This window comes from Penicillium citrinum (assembly GCF_028827155.1).
Source record: "Penicillium citrinum strain IBT 23319 chromosome Unknown utg000012l:1.0-138595.0:1.0-138660.0, whole genome shotgun sequence".
Classification (NCBI taxonomy): Eukaryota; Fungi; Ascomycota; class Eurotiomycetes; order Eurotiales; family Aspergillaceae; genus Penicillium; species Penicillium citrinum.
The window spans coordinates 79,507-101,499 of record NW_026622697.1 but is presented as its reverse complement, the minus strand read 5'-3'; the positions used below and the strand labels follow the sequence as shown (position 1 = coordinate 101,499).

General features: G+C 43.0%; 6 protein-coding genes across 6 annotated transcripts; 5 read left to right on the top strand and 1 right to left on the bottom strand.

Annotated features, from left to right (window-relative positions):
• Positions 1-2,781: 2,781 nt before the first annotated feature.
• On the bottom strand, positions 2,782-3,495 carry N7469_011670 (uncharacterized protein; the record flags this gene model as incomplete). Its single annotated transcript, XM_056650575.1, has 1 exon — positions 2,782-3,495. The coding sequence occupies one exon, from the start codon at positions 3,493-3,495 to the stop codon at positions 2,782-2,784; it is 714 nt and encodes a 237-aa protein (XP_056494931.1).
• Positions 3,496-3,908: 413 nt separating this feature from the next.
• N7469_011669 (CAZyme family AA3) lies at positions 3,909-5,153 on the top strand (the record flags this gene model as incomplete). The annotated part of the gene is made up of 2 exons (XM_056650574.1): positions 3,909-4,525; positions 4,622-5,153. The coding sequence occupies 2 exons, from the start codon at positions 3,909-3,911 to the stop codon at positions 5,151-5,153; spliced, it is 1,149 nt and encodes a 382-aa protein (XP_056494930.1).
• A 9,934-nt stretch (positions 5,154-15,087) lies between these two features.
• On the top strand, positions 15,088-15,363 carry N7469_011668 (WD40 repeat domain-containing protein; the record flags this gene model as incomplete). Its single annotated transcript, XM_056650573.1, has 1 exon — positions 15,088-15,363. One exon carries the CDS (start codon positions 15,088-15,090, stop codon positions 15,361-15,363), a length of 276 nt encoding a protein of 91 aa, XP_056494929.1.
• Positions 15,364-17,000: 1,637 nt separating this feature from the next.
• Positions 17,001-17,513, top strand: N7469_011667 (ankyrin repeat domain-containing protein; the record flags this gene model as incomplete). The annotated part of the gene is made up of 1 exon (XM_056650572.1): positions 17,001-17,513. The coding sequence occupies one exon, from the start codon at positions 17,001-17,003 to the stop codon at positions 17,511-17,513; it is 513 nt and encodes a 170-aa protein (XP_056494928.1).
• Positions 17,514-18,377: 864 nt separating this feature from the next.
• Positions 18,378-18,596, top strand: N7469_011666 (uncharacterized protein; the record flags this gene model as incomplete). The annotated part of the gene is made up of 1 exon (XM_056650571.1): positions 18,378-18,596. One exon carries the CDS (start codon positions 18,378-18,380, stop codon positions 18,594-18,596), a length of 219 nt encoding a protein of 72 aa, XP_056494927.1.
• Positions 18,597-19,807: 1,211 nt separating this feature from the next.
• On the top strand, positions 19,808-20,640 carry N7469_011665 (acetate uptake transporter family protein; the record flags this gene model as incomplete). Its single annotated transcript, XM_056650570.1, has 2 exons — positions 19,808-20,043; positions 20,100-20,640. The coding sequence occupies 2 exons, from the start codon at positions 19,808-19,810 to the stop codon at positions 20,638-20,640; spliced, it is 777 nt and encodes a 258-aa protein (XP_056494926.1).
• Positions 20,641-21,993: the final 1,353 nt, after the last annotated feature.

The following is a 21,993-nucleotide window of genomic DNA, read 5'->3' as shown; positions in this document are numbered from 1 at the left end:
ATAGTTCCCAATTTCCACGCAAGGGTCAAAAAAGAAATCCAACCATTTCGAGTATTCTCATCATTTCTAGCCAATACTCCCTTCTATGACCCCGACAATTGAAGTGCCAGTGATGCATTCGGAATTCCGAGCCGGTCAATGGGCACCCTTTGAATGTTGCATCCCTGGATTAGAAGCGAAAATAAACCAATGACTAGTTCAATATATGTATGAACGTAAATGCTATTTGTCAATGAATTTTTAACATATGACTAACTACGAGACATGGGTTCTCTCCAACACCGGTTTCCATAGATATGAATCCGCAAACACTACACAAGCTTATCTTCCACATGAGATGAATATGTTGTTATGTATAATATACAGTTAATTTAAGTAATTGACATAGCCATATTCTATAAGCTCAAAAGCGGAGGGCGGGCATCAGCTGAGATCTTCCCAACTTCTTCGCTGCGTCTATACATTTGTCAGTTCTCTGTCTTACCTTCATCTTATCCCCACTTTTCAAATCATTCAATCTGGCCTCTCAAAGTGTTGCAGACCGATTAAAACCATAATTTTCAGATTATGCACCATCATTTTCGTCTTTTGTTCCAATTTTGATGAAGTAGGTCATCCCTAGCGGGGTCGAATCCCTTTTCCACTTTGGGCTTTGCTCCGGTATCACCGCGTCACAAATATCCATGATAATTGACTAACGAAATCAGTCGACACGGCTTCACCATGAAATCCAACATGCAACTTACAGCGCTACAGAAACAACATCACAATATGATCCAACAATGTATGGGTTTCCTCAGGTTGGGGTATTATCGCTACGAAGTCACATTTGGGCCGTATGTCATGACCACCACCGAAAAACTCGTCGCCAATACCTTCGTTGTCACCAGTGTTTTACTCCTGTGTTGGGCATTATTGTTTTATTTCCCGTCTTTGATTTACCGGAAATTCATTCACGTCGCGTGGATACTGACAGGCCACGCGGGAGAGAATAAGGATGCCGATGCAGGCTTTCTTGCGAGGCTTCAATCTTTTACGCCGGCTAATAGCTGAAACTCACTCTCTCGATAAGTTCATACAACTTGCGACTAGTCTTGCCACTTGGATGCCGGAATTTTGCATGATGACGAAAATTGTGTCGAGCCTCAGATCAGCTACAAGGAACTAGTCCGCACGGCTCAGGTATGACATCGCCGTGCAATTCACATACAAACTCTTCCATGAGATGGAACCTATCATATGTCACATTTGATATAGCGCACATGAGCGTTATCTTTCCATGACCGCTCAAGAGCCCTTGAACTATCAGTACATTGACATTCGGCTAAGTACGAAGCTAGGACTAAGGCAGTAACCAAGCCTATCCTAGATGATAGATGTTGCGCCTCTTCCAAGGAGGATACTCTTTTTACCAGAACTTCAAGGCTTTCATAGCTCATATTTGCTTCCTTTTTCATAGATGTTCACCACTCACTATGCCATACAAGAATATAATAGGGTGCTACGTAGAGAAGGAAAACTATCATCGTAGCACCTCGCAAATATCACAAAATACCTTAAATGCGATACTTTGTGACAACTTCACAGCATGATATAATACGCCAATATTGAGATTGGGAGATTCCACGGCACCAAGGGCCATGTGTAGTAAGTTCTTTCAAGTCCCAAGTTCTAGTAACTTTTGCTTAGGTTTGTTTTGAATCTTACGTTAGACTGTCCGTATAAGGTTCTTCTCCACCAGCCACGATTTTCACATCAACCCTAAATTTTAATATATGGACAATTTTACAACGGACCCGGCTCCTTTTGTTTAAGGCATATTCCATCAAGTTGCATTTGGAGATAAGCCCAAAAACATTCACGCCGAAACGTCTGTCTTGAGCCTCATGCGCTAGGAAAACCAGGAGAGGCACGCCACTCTTTGTATATTTGCATTGGAACCCCTCGACGTTATTTGTCCTCCAAGTGTTCAATCCTCCTCTATGATATTCGTTGCCGTTTCCCGGCTAAAGCTTTGTCCGCAACTTGGATCCGTGATTGAGGACTACTAAGCGTGCACGAATTCTGCACAAGAAGCGCACGGGAGGACCTCCCATACAAACAAGGATGTAGCTTAAAAAGATGGTATATGTGAGGAAGTTTATAGAAGGTATCAAACAAATATGAGTTACATGTCATTAGCTCATAGGATGTATAGTGGTGAGCGCTTCCATCATCATCTAAGGTCTGAGTGGTCTGCCCCCGCCAACAAGGATCGACCAAAAACTTTCTCCGCCTCTAGCACGCAAATGAGCCTTATGAAGCACAATCAGAAGATCTGCAGCTCTTAAACTGCGTATTCCATCTCCAAAGACTTGCAATCTTAGCTTCGACAACCGTAAGGCTACGTCCGTCAAGAAGTCCAATTGTATGCGGTGACTGCTATGAACTATCGCCCGAGCCAACGTTGAATTGTCTTGCGCAATGCCATATGCTCTGCGCAAATATTTCAGTTACTGCCTTGAAATTTCCCTGCGGTCGCTTTCCAGTTGGCTTTCGTCATTTGAGACGCAGGAGTAATAAAATTAGGACTGGCCATTATATGCACTCTCCAGACAACTTGCAGAGGTTGCATTTGTCAAGTATCTCTGAATAGAACGGCTCAAATTTAGAAGTCATATATGCAATTCCCCCAATCTATATACGGAAACTTCGGCCGCGGAATGCGCCCAGTCCTGCTTTCATCTGCTTTCTTCATGAACACAGTCTGATTCATTGTTTCGATTTTTTGCCTCTCAATGATTAATCCATCGTTTTTTTTTCAATAGGACATTTGCGGCCCAGTCTTTCGTTTCTTTCGTCCATGAGCTCGTAAGCAGGGTGACAATTCCCTTGACAGTAGTGCTCTGATTCTACCATGCTACCAGTCATATCCCTAACTTCGAGCGAGATAGATTGTTTCTTCAATAGCTTGGGATTAGGTTGCGTGTCTGTTGTTCCTCCTAAGCTTGTATACCCCTCATTATAGAGACTGCAATATTCCAGGCCCAGGTGGCGGATGAACGCCCAGATCTCGGTGTAACTCCAGTCAATCACTGGGTGAATACGAACGAAATCAGGCCAACCTTTGTCTGTCTTGTTGAAATACGACAAACTTTTTGCATTGGGATCAGCTCGGCGAGTTCCCACTAATATAGCCCGAATATCGGATTTTTGCGCTAAGTAATCTTCGAAAACAACTCGCAGCGTCTTATTTGAAGACTCAATAGTGAATTTCGTGAGAGAAAGACCGTAGGTCTTAGCAGAGTTCATAACAAATTCTTTAAGAGCTGGAAATTGATCGGTGGGGCGAACATATACAGCTGGAATGTTCTTCATTTCGGTGCCGAATACTACTTCCGGGATTTCATTCGTCCCAAGATTCAGAATTGCCCTTTCTTTTAGTTCTTGACTTTGGCGGCGGCCAAGCTCGCTCAGAAACAGCACCAGAAGTACATGGCAGTCCTTACCCCCCATTGTAAGAAATTGCAAGCTCCGAAATTTCATACTTACGGAGAGCTGCGGACACGACATCCAGGGAAATTGCTGTCTGGCGTTGTACGGAGCCGAGTAGTGAGTCGGAGGCATGTGGCTCGTCAAGGGATGACTGGATTTGTGCGTGAATCTGCAAGATCATCGTTGGAAGTGGAGGATGGAAATCGCATAGACAAGTCACGAATGCTGCATTGCGGTTTGTAAAAGGGTATGGAGCGAACAGTACTTATGACATGTGGGAGTACGGGGGAAAGGAGTGGACGTGGGGGCCACTTGTACCCTATCTGCGGAAGAGTGTTACTTATCACGATGATCATAAGGCATACTCTCCAGACATGAAGAAGATTGGTGGGGGTGGTCCGATCCCAATCGCTCACTCGTAGCTCATCCCTGAGATGCAGCCTTTCAGAGACCTTCTCACAAAGGCATGGAAATCTACCGGTCACCCAATCACCGAAAACATCTTTGATGGCACTATGTCTGGCCTTATTCACAGCGTCAACACTATTTACAAGGGCCGCCGATCCGGTAGTTTCCTCTGTGTTGCTGACAAGCCAAATGTGACGATTCTGCCTCAGGCTCATTCGAAGAGTCTTATTATCGACGCCGCCGACAAAATCTGCCAGGATGTGACTGTTATCCTCGACTCCGGTCAAGAGCTCAATCTTTTCGCCAACTGCGAGGTTATTGTGTCTGAAAGTGTTTTTGAAACCCCGAAACTGTTGATGCTCAGCGGTATTGGACCATCTGCGGAGCTCAAGAAGCATAATATCCCAGTGGTTGTCGATAGACCCTATGTGGGGCAGCATCTCCTGGACTATTCCGGTGTTCTTTTCGTTCTGTGTGTCAAAGACGGATTTGGTATGGATGACTATATGTTACAGAAAGGAACACTCCACAATGACCAAGCTATCAAAACATACGAAAATAACCACTATGGTCCCCTGGGCTCGGGATTTTTGGGGATGGTTGGATTCCCTCTCATTGACAAATACCTGGAAAAGGATCCTTTGTACCGTCAGGCCAAAGCTTCCAACAACAACAAAGATCCTTTCTGCCCCTACAGCCAGCCTCATTTTTAACTCGATTTTGTCTGCCTTTTCGGCAGTGCCTTCCAGTGGCACTATCCGACCCCCAGCAAGGGAAATTACATTACCGTGATAGTGGATCTTGTCCACCCTGTCCCTGAAGGCGGCACGGTCACGCTTCACAGCAACGATCCCCTGCAGCAAGCCAATATCAATCTGAACTACTTCAACAATGATCTCGACATAATTGCTATCCGCGAGGGTATCCGCTCTGCCTATAACGTTCTTAAGAATGGTGAGGGCTTCAAGAATATCATTGAAGACGAGTATCCGTGGCCAATGCCGCTGCACGATGACAACCTGATAAAGAGAACTGTCCTTGATCGCTCCCAGACATCTTTTCATCCTTGTGGCATCGCCCATTCGTCCAAAAATATCCAACAGGGTGTGGTTGATCCCGGCCTCAAGGTTCACAGCATCAAGAATCTCCGCGTGATTGACGCATCATGTATCCCTGTCATCCCTGACTGTCGGATTCAGAATTCCGTGTATATGGTTCCCGAAAAGGGCGCCGATGCCATCAAACTTGATCATTCCGACTTCTACAAATAAGCTACTTAGTCATGATTTTCATGTGTGGATTAGTATCTATCAAATTAACTACAATACATGCAGACATTAGTGCAATGCTAAACATTGGCTTAAAAATTGTAGCACGGCTGACCCGACCTTTTCGTTCGAACATAGTTTAGAATGGCCCTTGAATTCCGCTGGAAGGGGTTTTCCAATGGTGCACTTTTCGAGTAGTTTAAGTCGGTATGAGAAAATTCCGGAAGCCGAAGGTCTCTGCCTTAAGTGCCCATTCAACCTCTCTTGCCCATTCATCACAAACCTGGACACCTCTCATAAATCGTTTTATGCAATTTACTTTCCTTCATCTCTTCTCCTCCCAAGACCGCTTCCGACCCTAATTCTCATCAAGTATTCATAATACGCACGGTCCGATCAGGGTTCAGAGAATGCTGTATGTGGCAGAAGAATAGCCTTGTGGAATTTCAAGATCTGACCATAACAAAGTTCTACTGTACACTAAAGCAGGAGGGATATCTCAAAATAGTCCAGCAGCTATCTGCGATGAATGATGATCTCGATCTCTATTTGACCTAGTGCTTGCTTCAAGTCTTTTGAACGCTGCTATTGAAGGAACATGGATTGACTGAGATGATTTGTGCGGAAAAATTGAGCCGCCATATAAGCAACCCAGTGAATAGAAGTGCTAAGCACTTAGTCTCACATTTTCACAGAATAATTACTTGCCGCTCCGACATTGAGTTTTGACTCCACCACCGCACTTTTGAGCAGCGAGATCGAAATATGACCAGCCCTTCACAGCCTATTAACCGTCTTCTCTAGAATCTAGACCATTCTCCCTTCAGTTGCCCCTCTTATTTTTTTTTAAAAAAAAGGGCAGCGCATGTCACTCCTTTTCAGGGCTAGCAGACACCGTAACTCACGACGCTGGACAACCAAATCAACGATGAACAAGCTTTGCGATTGGTCTGACTGCGACCGCAAATATTGCCACACGATTAGAATATGATAACTTACCGATAACTCTTTAGTATGAAACTCACAAATAGGTCAAAATACTCTGATTGAAAAGCATACTGGTTGATGTTTTCAACTTTTTTTTAAGGATCACGTTCGAACGGTTTCAGGGCTGGACGAAGCAGCCTAACTTTTTCCAATTTGAAAGATTAAAAGGTGCAATTCAACGGCCACCTTGAGTAAGACTACTGCACCTATCAGATCCAATCAAAATTCTATACAAACCTTAACAATGGGAGTTTATTTTCAAGTTTTCGCCACATGTTAATTCCAAAAAGCAGAATTTGTGAAAAAAATTATAGAAATTGAAGGCAAGCCCCTACGCTTTGATCCAAGTTTCGACTTTTTATTGTATAGGACCTTTGATACTCTTCGCATTGGGATGATGCAGAGAGAAGGCGAATCATCATTTACCCACAGATTTTCAACCGAAGGGCAGGTTCCGCTCAGTCTCGAAGATATTGAGGCAGCAGCTATGCCATGTTATATCAAGTGTGAGGAAAAGACCACTTGTATGTCTGCCTCTTCATTCTTCCAGCAGTTTGCTAAATGTTCAGATAGTCTCAACAATTTCGTTACCCAGTATTTGTGATCTTTGCTTTGAAGATATGGAATCTGAATCTACATTCCGTCAGATTCCGTGCAATCATATCTTTCACAAGCCTTGCATTGACGAGTGGATGACTTCAAAGGACGCCAGCTGTCCGATTTGTCGTCATACGTTCTATTATCTGCAAAATTCAGAATCGCCTTGCGTCGGGAATATGGGTCGCAACGAGAGACACAGTCACTATTCAATCAAACATTTGTACAGTGCTTGGAAGTGGACTCGGAAAAAATTCCACCTTATGTAGATCTCACAATGAAATAGAGTGCAATGCAAGACAATGTTGAAGAGACAATGACTTCCAATGGTCCCCTGCCTGTCCGGTGGCCAAGTGGGCCTTTTCTCCACTTTGCAACGGTTATTCAGTGGTTGGGCAACGTGCTAGTTCTCGGAATAATGTCCATTTTCATCAAATTGGGCTCCGTTAATTAACCATAGTCTTTGTGGAAATGATACTGAGAAGAAATTAGCACTGGGCCATTATTGGATGCAGATGGAAATAGGCTGTTGTTTGCATGGGTATCCTATTGCCTGCATTCATATCTCCTTTCTCTACCACACCAGTATAGAACTGTGTGGGATGGCGCCACTAACTTAGCCAACGCGTGGGTGGCCATTGTTCTCATCTGATTCAAATGTCAACTCCGACGGGGCACCCGCTTTAATCGACAATAACTTCCGATGGTCGGTAGGCCGCTCTGCCAAGACAATTTGACCAGAATTCAACCTGAAGACATTCCCCACATCAAAGCATGGTCGCGACGAAATGAATAATGCGTAGTAACCGGCAAGGTCAATATGAGTTACGGTGGAAGTAAACATACCCAACAAGCTATCAAATACGCGACCAAGGTGACAATCGCATTAGCGGGGTCACGACAGTTGCGTCTAGTCCAGATATATTAAACGTGCGTGACATCAGTGATGGAATACACATCAATCGTCTCACAAGGCCCTCTGAACGATAAATTCCACTCTCGCAACCTCAATTCAGTGCAAAGGGGCCTGCCGATCCGTAGCCTTTCGGCTTTCCAAAAAGTTATGACCGTCATCCTAGATGTAGAAGCACACGTTATTCCAACATCCTTCCGCCTCTGCCATTGAACTCAAACCACTTTTGCAAAGCCTCACACTCTGCCTCGTGACGACCAGGATTGGAGTGCACTGACACAATCCCAGAAATGAAGAAATGAGATCAATAACTATTTCCCAGTCCAATATAACTTGGGAGCTAGTATTGTGATTGAAATGGTGGAAGAGAACCCTTGCAACGATGTTGCGGGCCCAGAGGTCTAAGTTTTCTCAAGGCCAACCGCCGTTTCGGACTGCAAAACTTGGTAGAATTCGATAGTCTGATGTATTAAGTTTGATGATGTGTTAAGAAGTTTTGGCTGTCAATTACTTATTGAGAACTTAAATTAGCATAATACTGCCAAAACACGACCGTTAAGTTACCCAACAGAGGTAGTCTTACTGAATAATAATCGTGGAATTATTTGCTGATACTACTATAAGACTACAGTGGCCCCGCTAAAGTCTGGGACCCCCAACTTGTTACATAATATTCTGCCGGTCAATAACTCCTGAATTTCCCTGAAACTATCCATAGGCTATCTAATATTTCGTATACCAGCCATCTGAATCAATGATAGCCTTTACCCGACGTGGCATACTTTCAGATAGGCCCTCCATTATACTTAGATCAAGCTGTTCCTATGTAGTTTGTGCTGTAGCAGTTATAATTGTAAGTGTAGCGTTGTTGTTTGGTATATGAAGTAGATCTGGTCGAATTTGATAAATCTTTTGCTTTAACAAAGTCTACAAGTTCTCAATTGAATTAAGATCAGGAGAATAAGGTGGCCGAATCATCAATTCACAGTCTAGTTCAGCAAAATAGGCTTTAACAATTCTTGCAGTATAGATTGGAGTGTTATCTTGTTGAAAAATTGATCTTTCATCAATTAATAGAGTTGATAGAATTCTTTGATATAATTCAAGAAGACTATATATATCTATATCTCTTCCAGTTGAATTTGAATAGCTATAAAGTAGAATCAAAGGACTTCTTCGGGGAAGATCTGAAAATGAAGCCCAAAATATTTGTTTAATTTGATATCCACGATATAGAGTTGGCATAATTTCATCCTGAATTGCTTGATTTTGAGGTCGAACAAATGTATATTCAGGACGAAGATCAATACCCCGTTCAATTGTATATTCACCAGACCAATAAACCCGATCAAAATCCTCTTTTGTATAATATTGATATTTCAAAGCCTAAGCTAATCGTTGAGCTGCATGTTCGGATTTGAGATAGGGTCGATCCATAATCCGTCATTTTTTTATATTTTCAACAGCAAGAAGTCGAGCAATTGAATTTTTCTTGCATTTATAAGAAACCTCTGCTAAAAGATCTTCGTATGTAACACGAGGGGTTTCATAAATCTTGTTGCTAATTTTTCTGATATCTTCTTCATCAAGAACTTTTGGACGGCCGGATCATTTTATAGACTCTTCTTTATAGCGAATTCTAGACCTCAAATATGTTGTTTTGATTGTAGAGAGTGGTAAATCAGGGAATTTTGCTTGGATTTGTCTATAAGACCATCCAGCAGTCTCTTTCAATGTAGTGATTTGTATCCGCAAATGCACATCCAATTGACAGTTTCGGCGACGTATTGCAGATATTGTAGCTGTAGTAGTAGGCTCTGCAGATCTAACAGGTAATATAGGGCCTTTAGATATTGGCCTTGGTGGTAGGGCTCTTACATAGGGTGGCATATTGTGCAATAATGTTTCTAAACCCTCACGCGGGTGTGTTTACTATACCGTGTTTCCAACGCGTTGAGGTCCAACTATTCCGTTTTGGGAAGGCGGAGGCCTAGGCGGAGATAAGGGGGGTCTCAGACTTTAGCGGTGCCACTGTACCTCTGTTGGGAAAATTTAACGGTCGTGTTTTGGCAGTATTAATTATTCAGTATCCCAAAATGAATATTAAATATTGTTATGGCTTCGTGAAAAACGATAACTAAAAAAAGTATCAAATGTAATAGAGTCTGTCGCTCTGGGCCCGAGGATAACCCAAAAAGTTACTGTGGGAGCACGAAAAGATTTACTGCTGGAAATGGGATCCAGTTCAATCCCAAGATTCATAATCAGTCACCTCGCCCATACCCCCCCAGAAGATAATCAAGTAATCATACCACCGATGACGTCGCAGCAGGATATTCGGTGTTTTGAGCTTCATTTGGTGGCACTGAAGGCTCAGTCTGGCTATTATCTAGGCTGGAGTTGTGAATTTTCTCCTGAGAGTGGTCTCTTCCTTGATCCTTTCTTTCTTTCCACAGTGAAAGAGTTTCAATGAAGAGCGCGAAGAAAGTGAAGATACTATAGATTGAAGTAAGCACATGCAGGAAATAGGATACCGGGAATACTCACAATGTGAGAAACACAAAAGCCTCAAGAGCCCATTTCTTGGAGCATACAACTCCAGGTGGAGCGTTAAGATGACAGTTATTTTGATTGTAATTGACCGCGGCGAAGGTGAAAGCCGTAATCCATCTGACGAGCGTGAGCTCAGGCTAATTCAAAATCATGGAGATGTTTTTTTCACTCACAGATATGAAAATACCACATCGATGAATAGGACAAAGTCTTTGAAGGGGTTGCTCAGGAAAGGTGCCACGAAAGCAGGTAGGAATGCAACGACAGAAACAACGGCCTGACATTTTGTGAGTCAAAATGTGGGTTTCTTTTGAAGTTCTCTCACTTACCACTACCTCAAGATAGGTGATGAAAAGTCCTCGAGGCCCTTTATTGATCAGGTAGGAATTGATCCCAAGAACAACTACTGAGCCGAGCCACTGGATGACTCGATTGGATAAAAGGAAGAAGCGAATTTGACCATCGGTCAGGAAAGGTATGTAAGTAGCCATTTTCGGATGCAATTATCTCAACAGCAATGGTTTCACATAGAATTCATGGACTGATGGTGCTCTTTTATAAGACAAAGATAGCCGATGTCTAATATCCTGTTAAAGATTTTCCGAGAAAATGTAGGTGTCATGAATGAGTTTGATACTTCTCTAATAGCCAAAGAGAAATGCATTCTATCACGTCACCGCATTTGAATTCTAATAGAAACTGGAGAACCATACTCTCGTTGGCCGCACCCAAAAACTAAGAGACCTTTCCAAACGACTCTGGTGTTGTGGTTTTGGATATGGCCATTGGATACAATTGTTGGAAGTGGTGTTCGAACCATTCAATAAAATTCAATAAAAGCTAACGTCCAAGGTAACTTAGCTTTGCTTGTCCACTGGATCATTCGGTGCCCGAATAATGTATGAAGTAAAAGTATTAGCGCCAAGAAGTCCTAGCAAAGTTCTGCTTTGCACGCTATTAAAACAGTATAAGTCGAGTCATTGATAAAGCACTAAATTGCTTGCTGCACGGGCCTTCTTGAAGCTAATCACTCAAGTTTCAAATATCAGAAGCTAGGCCTGACTCATAGATACTACTCAAATTGCAATCAAAGACTTAGGGCAAAGACAAAGATTGGTGCAAGGAAAATATTCGCCATCTACCCCGTGACTTGATCCTAAGGTATCACCACAGGAGAGACTTCCCAGTCTCCCTTCATATTACATGTAGTCATCTGAAATCCGTACCCACGCTCATGGGATCTCTCTTGGGTTAGAATAAGCTCGCCGTTTCGGGTAACAGTTTTAGTCCAATCATGGTGAGTTCTTGAAAACCTTATTATCAAAACATACTATCCCCGCAAATGAGAAACGAACGTACGAGTTCCTAGTGACCGAAAGCGGAAATGCCCCACAACCTGTCCTAAAACTATGCCGAGTTAAAGATAACGTTACTGATTATCGTCTACGTTCCCAAAAAGCAATACGTCCATCTCTGCACGACTGACGGACTCAAGACGATATCACGAAACCGCACGGGAAAATTTCATGAACATCTAAGTAGCTGATCTCCACCATTCTCCACCATCTCCATCATTGTCAATTGCTGTGACAACATCCTATGGAACCATATTCTTAGGCAGCTTCTTCTTCTACTACTTCTGCGTCCGTGAAAGTTACGTATTATTCAGTTTTCCTTGTCTGAAAGTAATTCCAAATTATGTTTCCCGAAGCCATTGAAACTCTGATTGCTTTCTTTCTATTGACCTACATAATTATTTGCAAATGCCCCACTCATCAGCACGCTACATGGTTTTGCTCTTCATACAGTAAGCGAACGAGTCAACGAGTTTCAAGCTTGCTTTGGACTGCTTTTTCCCTACATTTTACGAAGTCTTTAACATCTATCTTCCAGCATCTCCGTGGCGAAAGTCTCATGACTGTAGAAGACTCTTTTTGGCACGCGCATTACATTCTCCAAGACGTCTTTACTGGGCCAGTCCTATGTAATAAGTAGCTAACCTTTGACAGTTGTCCCGGGCTAATTTATTGCTTAGGATTATCTCGATCTCACATGCTATGATTATTAAGCTATGCACAACTCCGGAATTTTCGACTCGTCTCGCTCATTCTACTTCCCTGTCGGAGACACAAGGACGCATGAAGTTGCTTCAACATAAATTCATGATCAGACGGAATAGTGAGTTTTTTCCCTCATCATTTCAATCCGAGCCAATTTCTCATATTAAAGCCTCAATGTGACGAAGTCCGTCTCTTAGAGACGTGGATCCTTTCAAAGTCAGTCAACACTTTAGTAGATTTAGCTCACTTGAAGATCGGAAATAGTAGGCTAGTCAAAGTTTGATACAATCGCATACTAAACTGAGAACAAATGAATGGGAGATTTAATTTTTAATGAATAGCAACTACGTCACTTAGCATCTGAAATCGTTATCACTGGCATACATGTTCACGAGAACTAAGTCACTAGGTCTTCTCTCAAAACATGGAAATTGTATGATTTTAGGTGGTAAAATTAACGATTTTTGACCGACAAGGTCCACAAAGTCTCTCAACCCCAACTCAACAGTATGTATCTCATGTTTATTCATGTATCTGTTACCAAGCCAGAATCTGATGAAATAGTGAGTATTCAGCAATTATCATTGAGTAATCTTCAAGTTCAAGGTTCAAGTACTTGAAACTGCTCTCGTTGACTTGCTTTAAGCCAACGGTCCATCTCAGGCTGTAAATGAATTGAGGTAGTTCTTATTTGCAGAAGAGAGTCAATTTATTGAAAACAAAGGAGATCGCTCTGGAGCTAGCTCCGCCAGTTTTCTATTTTCTTGATATTCCTTTCACGGTGTTTGTCCGTTGGAAATCTGGTGATTATGTAGCTGACCAGAAGTCTTTTTCTGGTTCACCCAAAGGTCCGCGACTTCTAAAATCATTCCAAAGAAGGTGAAAAAACAGTTTTGAACAAATTAGAGTCGTCATGCGCGATGGAGCATTTGTTTCATATAAAGCGATAAAAATGAAAGCCTCGTTCGCCTTTTTCAGGCTGCAGTCAATGCCGGAAGGACTGTTGAGAATGCAATTGTGCCAGTTGTAATCTTGGGCGGCAAATATGAACGCAGTTATCCAACTATTTGTACTTTGTGAGATTTTCAACCGAGAACCCCTGGGGTGGGCTTCTCACAGGTAAGATAGTATAGTATCTATCGCTAGCACCAGAGTATCGAAAGCGATGGGCATGAAAGGGGATATCAATGATGGGACAAAAAAAGCTGTCGAGACAAGCGACCTAGATTCCGATGAGAATAGTTGCATGTCCGCTTGTTGGAGCAAAATGCACTAACAATAACTTCCTGATAAATTAAGTGCTCATTGACTGGCGCATTGCGAATAAAATAAGAGGTTATACCGAGAACAACTATCGAACTCGCCCACTGTATGAATCCAGTGACGATTTCCAATATCCAGACAATCTCTTTACCAAGCATAGACGAGCAATGATCCATGATTTGAAGGCGATTCAAATAGTTTGCTGTGTTGATAAAAAAGCAAACGGAAATTTTGGGACATATATATAGGAATGTTTGGAAATAGGGAAATCGATCATTCCAAAAAGCTTTTGTCGACCATGGAACTGGAAGCTAAAGTCTAGAAATTATTACCCAGTGAGACCTGCTGATGGCAGGCAAGCTCAAAACCTCAGACAGATGTAGTCTAGCAAGCCCACAGTCCGATGTTAGCATGAGGTCATGAACAATTCTGAGGCGTTTGTAATAGCGATGCCGATTACGGAAAAAAAACTATACTGTCATAAAATGGAAATTAAGGATAATTGAGTCAAAACCAAAAAAGATTTCGATGCAGATAAGCTTCTTTAGGTAGTTCCATTAAAATAAAATAAAGTACAATCAAAATTTGGCCTCGTAAAGAACAGTGCCAAAGGCCCGGTGGCTAGGACTGAACTGGATATAGTACAGAATGGTCAATCGGCATCACATTAGAAAGTTTCCAGCAGGTATTTGGTGCAACCTCATCTGTCGTTTTCAAATTACAATCGAGATCTGTAACCGCACGATACTGGGAAAGGTATTTATCATTCTCAGCAATTTACGTCATTGTTCAGACGTTCAGGCTTGGAATATCTTTCGATCCTTGGCCAGTTCGGAGAGGCAATCAAATGAAAAACTTCAAAAACTCTCTGTGCACCGTGGATTGAAGATAAACCTACACCATATGTCGAGAGTATGAAAAAATTCTCCGCGTCATTCGATTCTTGTCTTGGAAGTCTAACCGAGGGCTGCATATGCTGTAAGGAAGTGAACAAACTTTTCTGGTAACATTTCAGTCTGCGAGACGGAGAAATGGAGATTGGACGACCTGCTTATTTAGAAAGGTTGGGAATTCGCGAATCCCAAATCAGCTCAGCTTTATCACAATATCCTCTAACGCCAATTTAGGACTCTGCCGTCAAGTCCCACATCCCAAAAGTGTTATTGACTTTTTGTCGACATCACGAGACTTTTTCAGCGGCATCGTCAGGCTAAACGCAATCGAGTTCCTCATGATGGAACTACAAAGAACGAGAGTCCAGAGCACACCAATTTTGAAAAATGGAAGAAGGCAAATGGCGGGGGGCCTGAGGTTGGGGGATATACTACAATGGAATAAATGATGTGATTATTGTCCACCAGAAAATATATCGATCGGTTCGTCAATCAAGGCCGATGCTGAAAGCCGTTCTCTACTCTGCGAGATTTTGCAACGATTTCTGTAACATTTACGCTCACTTTGAGCTCCTGTATAAGTTCCTGGATCTTGCGCATTAAGATCGGAAGTCAACTCAGTGGTTTTTTTGCTCGATAGCAGCCGCGTCGCGTCTAGGTCGGAGGATAATATGATCAAGATCTTGGATGTGCAGACCGGCACCCGCCTACAGACGCTGGAGGGCCATAATAGGCCAGTCAACTCAGTAGCTTTCTCCCCTGACACCCGCCACATTGCGCCTAGGTCAGACGGCAAGGCGATCGAGACCTGGAATACCCAGACCGGCGCATGGCTACAGATCCTCGGGGTTGGCTCTTCTGTCTCTTCCCTTCTCATCAATGCTGGTAATCTCGCTCCTCTATACTCACCTCTATCGGCTTCGACACCTTTCATCGAGCCTCTCTGAAGAGCTGCGTTTATTCCCAGACATTCCACGCCTGCAGAGTTTTGAGTACGGCTATGGTATCAGTTCTGATAGGCTTTGGATCACATGGCGTTCACAGAATTGGGGATTAGATGAAGAACACAGAGCACCGTCCACTCTAGTATATTTCCGAGTGAAGGAGGTTAGTACGCCATCCACTTAGGCACCAACTTCTAGTATGGAAAATGTTCTCAGCTGATGATCCGTTAATATTTGCAATCGTTCAATTATGTCAGTAGGTTTTCTCATACTGATCTAAACGAATCTCGCCCAAACCGACAAGAAATTGAAGATGTCTCTAGTAATTGAAAGAAATCCAGGCCAGTTGAAGTGTGGAATCATTGCGAGGGAAGTGTTGTGGTATAAGGTTGTTACAGATCAAGAACCAGATATCAGGAACCAGGCCGCTTCTTCGTAATTCATTCCCCAGATATCTTTACCAAACAAAAGTAGATTTTTAAATTCATTTTCATTCATTTTAGTACTCTTACGTATATAGTTCCATTTATTCCCTCTGAAACTAATCAAGAAAAAATTCATGTTCCGTTAAGTCACAAACAACATGATCTAGTGTGAGGGAAATCTGCTGCCACCGTTGAACCAAAAACAATAAAACTAGTCAACATATGATCCAGTCAACTTTGATTTCTTTGCTTTTACATTGGTCATTGGGAGACACTGGTGATATCACCCGTTTTTGTCCTCAAATTAGGTCTGTCGAGGAGAACTTGACGCCACAAATCGTCGAATTAGGTAGTGCTACCTAGTTAATCTGAGCATTCATGACATAATCACTCCTCATAGGATTTAAAAAACATGTGGATCTTTGAGACTCGCGGGTCATTGTCATGACCTGTTTAATGCTGTGTATACGCCACAGTGTGCTAAGACATCGTTCCAGCGTTGTACACTTTAAGTTGGCAATTATTAGTTTTTATCGAAAATCATTCTGTGTCGATTCTTGGCTCTATACAATCAATTTTCATCAAGCACTCAAGTACAGATTGGACCCCTGTTTTCACTCAGATCTTCGATCAAATTGCTTGGGTGCACAAGAACTCGAGGCACGGGACCATATTCCTTAAAACTATCGAAAACTTGACCGAGGGAATCTACACGCTCGCTTTGGATAGCTTTTTACAGCCGGTACAGCCCAGACCGAGTAATTATGAATATCTTCTATGGCCTCGTCATAACCAGTTTACCGTTCCACTAACCAACGAAACTTCTGCTTTAGCTTTTTTGCACAGCACGCAGTTCTTAAAATGTATTTCGAATCATTGCCCGACGAAATTATCCTACAGATTGCGGAGCTACTGGAAAGTGAGAAAGATATATATTCACTTCTCCTGTCAAACACCAGAATCTTTATTATATTATTTCCACATCTTTACAAGCAAAATTCCGATAGATCATCAAATTCTGCTCTCCCTTGGTGCATTATCTATGGAAATGTGGAAGGACTCAAATTGCTTCTTACAAAGGATGCAACAATTTATAATTTCAAGGCTCTTCTCTCTTGCAGACAGGGTTTTGAAAAGGACTTCACGACTATTCCTCTCCGATGGGGCCTTCATGAAGACTTCGGCGGCGCTTTGCATTTTTCTAGACATCCGAATATGGCTCAACTACTTTTGGATAAGGGGGCCGATGTCAATGAAACCACTCTTTTTGGAAAGACACCTTTGCACCTAGCGGTAGAATCTCGCAATTTGGCTCTGGTGCAGCTACTTCTCAGTCATGGTGCAGATGTTAATGCAAACGGACCTCGCTACCCAGGCACATTATTTGCAGGTTCTACACCCTTGAATTGCGCTATGCGAAACGAAATAAACACGACATTCTATGGCATGGCCCGTCTCCTTATCGGGCGTGGAGCTGACCTCACGAAGACAGATGAACGGGGAAACACACCTTTGCATATCGCCGCTGGCCAGTCTGGTAACAACAGTCTCCAACCTATATATGCGTTACAGAAGATCTATATGACAGTGAAGCTCCTCCTCGAACATGGGGCCTCTGTGAACATGGCAAATTCATACGGAATTACCCCTCTGCAAATAGCTTCGCGGAGAGGAAATCAAGCCACTGAAATGCTATTGCTTCAACACGGAGCCTCTTCCTATCCTTAGTAGTGACATTTTCCAACAGATCATGCTACAGTTATGCGATATAGCTACGTGAAAGTCTGCTTTTGTCAATGAGTGGTATAGCCCTTTTCTTTTTCTTTCTTTTTTTTTTTGGGAACAACAGCATTATCATTGGCTCCATCCTCGCTTCCGACTTTGGCCGTTCAGCTTTTGACTGATACGGTTTGGTGGTTATTTGTAGAAATTGGAGCATTTTAGCTGAAAAATAATTCTCCGATTTCCCCGCGTGAGGGGGTCTGTCAGTTCAATTATTCTTTTCTGGGGAAAGCTTTTCACCAATTGAATACCACACAGCAGAAATACTTCTGTCAAAGACTCGACAGCGAATCCTAACTTTAACACTAACCTATCACTCCTATACCATGCCCGCAAATTGCAATCAACCAAAGAGTAGTTAATTTGTTTAGATACCACGCTGAGTTATCGGTGTAGGCCGTTGGTATGAGCATGGTAAACGACGAGGTCGGAAATAGCCCGGTGATAAATCGGCAACTCACTGATAAAGTACACGAAAGCTTTCCTGATTAGCATTACTGGAGCTTGCGCCATTTTGTCGACTTGATTTATAATATTCTTGGCTAGAGCATTGGTCTGCAGATCTGCAAAGAAGCGCCAAATATGTTGCAACTGGAGAGTAGGAAAAGCGAATATTTCGGCTGAGGTTCGGTCAAAGGTCGTTCAAACGACTACGCCGTATGGCCGCAACTGGTCGTCTGTTAGAATATTCCTATAAATTGTTAGAACCATCTTCAAATATGAAAAGAAATCTTCACACATCCGGGAAACCTACCGTCAATTATATTCTATCATCTCTCTCTATTTCCAGGTACTGTCTCTGCCGCAAAAATGAACAAAGAAATATCTGTCGAGATCAATGATGTTACTACGCATTCCCAAGCATCTCTGCGTCCCACCATAATTCTGTCGAGCTTAAAAAATCGTCTGAAAGCTGTTAAACAGAAATGGGGACCTCTCATGGCAGCCAAGGAACATTTGGATGACGAGTACGACTTTCTTCCAGGCAGATATGCCGGTCAGGATGACTCACAGGTTTTCTCTCAATAGTGAGTATCAATGAAACTACGGGAGTTGCTTTTTTGAGTCTATCGTACTTACAGCATTCAACTGCATAGAGGCATCAACCCATGCTTCTCGACGAGACGTCAGTCAAGCCATAGAAGGGAGCAATGATTTATTGATAGATACCAAGGCATTATGTTCTTGGTATTCATAGGAAGTTTGTCATGGTAATAATCTAGTACGAGCACCTTTTATCACGAGAAGCAGGAAAATGCAGAAACTTCTTATATTCGTCTCTCATACTTTCTCTAGATAATAGAAATGCAACTACTTTTAGCTTATAGTGTGCTTGCTAATATTTGACGGACAAAATTTTTCTCAGCGAACCTTGACAATAGGCCAAAAAAAAATTCCACCTTCCAGCCCTCTCACCATGGACGCTCATGTATTTACCAATTTCAATGGTGTGGTACGCCACTGTGTTAGGTCGATACCTACCTTGCACGTGCAACAGTTGGGCCCATCTATGCTGTAGCACGATTTGTTTATTATCGCGATCAGCATAAATTCAATGTCTTTGAAGCCCATCTACTGGAATCTTCCTATACCTCGTCCACGGTGAAACTTTTGTTCCTGATCTATGCGCAAAGGAGATGGTTTTGATATTTCATCCGTAGTTATTATTGACAAGATACTTCACGCTCTCTGGTCATTGTTACATTTGTGCCTGATGCCTGTTTATTGAACCACCGTGATTGAGCGAACAGCTAGATAACTTTGAGAAAGACACTGGAGAAATGAAATTAAGTTCTCATGTTGTGAAAATCGTTTTGATCCTTGGAATTCTCCACTATCATTCCATTTTGGTAGTTGTACCAGAAATGGAAAGGTGACTTAAATCTCAGAACTGCGATACGGGTCGGGACCAAGCAAAAATATACCCTATTTGCCCGCTCTAGTCCTTCTGCCATATTAAGTTCCATTTGACCGACCGCAACTCCCTTGTCTGGATCAATTTTAGGCTCGGTCCAAGGGATTTTTGACTGCCGTATTCACAGCGTATGACACCAAATAGGGATTGCAGCAATCTCTCTAGCCTCACTTTCCTTTCAACCAAGACTATCAATCCTTAAGCTGACTTAAAGCATCCATTATTCCGGAGATCGAAACTACTTAAGGTCGTCAAAAATCTTTCTAAACGACTTCTCTCATTGCAATTTACGTATCTTCCATTTGTCACCTACATCCGCTTAGAGATGGCACAAATTAACCCAGAAGTCCCTGAAAAAAGCACTTCCTTGGGTCTTGACCAGCAAAAAGCCACCAAACGCCATGACATGAAACTAGGTGGTTTGGAAGATGCATTTCATCAGCCCACTGTCTCGCAGGTGGCCCACCCTGAGTTCATGAAACTAGGAAATCCTGGTCCTCTTGGCTTACTCTCTTTTGCAATTACGACTTTTATAGTTGGTCTCTATGAATGTGGTGCTGGGTACGAATGACCCGGAAGCTTTCGTGTTACTCTGTCTTGGCTGATCTTCTTCGCAGACTTCCACACTCTAACCCGGAGGGTCATGTTGGCCCGAATCAAGCTTCCTTCGGAATGGTGATGTTTATGGGTGGCACTGCTCAAATACTTGCTGGTATTATGGAGTTTCGTGTTGGCAACACTTTTGGTACCACTGTTCACTGCGCATATGGTGCGTTCTGGTTGAGCTACGGAATCCTCCTCCTTCCCGATCTCGGCATTGAGGCAGCCTACCAAGGTGACAAGAGAGCATACACATTCGCCATCGGAATTTACCTAATTTTGTGGTGTTTCTTGACATTATTGTTCCTCATTGCCGCACTCAGAACAAACATCGCCATTCTCTCCGTTTTCTTCTTTCTAATTCTCGCATATTTGTTCCTCAGCATTGCAAATTTCGTCGCCACGGAGAATGCTGCTGTAAGTATCCGCTTAAATAAAACTGGAGGGGCACTTGCTGTCATTTGCGCCTTCTGTGCCTTTTATGCTGGCGCTTCTGGTCTCATGGTACCCGAAACCACCTGGGTTCGCTTCCCACTTGGTGAGATCTCAAGTGTCTGAGTCTGATGTGAGAAACAAGTTGGTGAATATTTACCTAAGGTCGATCGCTCATATGGCCAAGAATAAACTGTTATAGGTAGAATACAGGATATTGTTGTATAACAGGAAGGATCACAGCAGTCAAAAAAAGATTACGCGTGTGAAATTTAACATGTGATGTGTTAGTGAATATCTAGAAGATTTCTATGGAAAGCGTTCATGAATGACATGAAAAGCGCACAAAATCAAGATCTTTTACCTTATCTCCCTGGTCAGTTGGCCTGAACGGCTTGGAAATGCGTGTTAGCAACCCTAAAGACGGATATCTTTGCAAAACATGCAAAGGGAATGGTTTTATTGGGGTTGCTTCACAATGCATGTAGCCCGGCGTGATATCTACACCGACATTACAGTACCGAGAGCATCTTCCTCCCACAACTGCCTCACGAGAGTCAGTTGCTTGCCTCTACGGGTAGCATGTAATCTACCACGCAGTCAAGTCTTGATTTGGTCCATCGTTCTCCCTGCAGCAATAGCACTGATAAGCGTTGACACTATCGCTCTCCACCATGACACTCAGCCAGTCCAGCAGTGTCCTCCCTCCTGCCCCGCTCGATTCCGCTTGGCCGCCGGCTCACATTTGGGAAACCATGGATGCGGCGGACCGTGCCAGCTGGTTAGGGCAGATACAACAGAGAGACAGGGCTAAGCGCCTTGAACTGGATGTAGCGGAGACCGACCTCCGCCGCAGAAGGCCTTGTGTGGATGTACAAGATGAAGATAAACTCGAAGAAAGTCGTGAGCTGCCCCCCCTGAGGTCAAATCACTCATCAATATATTCCCGGGTGTCTCCGCCGCCCTTGTCACTCGCATTTTCGAGAGGAAGTTGAAGGCGGCTGAAATTATACGCTTCAAAGAGAAGTCAGTCACCGAGCTAGATCAGGAGGACAGAGTCTTCAGGATAACTGAATCGGGAGGCACAGTAGGCTTCAAGAAGGCAGCAGCGTCGCCCGAGGACTGGGGTTCTAGCCCTCAAATATGGACGAACTGTTTTCTTGCCTACCTGGCGGTTGTAGGATATCTCTTCAGCGAGAAATATCCCAAGGCAGTTCCCAGCCTACTCATGTTTATTATGCAGATCCTGGATTTTGCTCAGACTTATCAGTGGTCGGAGGCAGTTCCCCCACTTGCCCACAATTTCCACCAGTACATACTGGATAAAGGAGAACTATCGACGGACAACTAGTTACCTAGTCACAGGCACATTCCGCGAGAAATACTTCCGCCACAACCTCAAAAACAGAATAATACTGGATAGATCAATCAAAGACTCTATCGCAGTATAATAAAAGATCTTGGCCCTTTCTTGTCTGA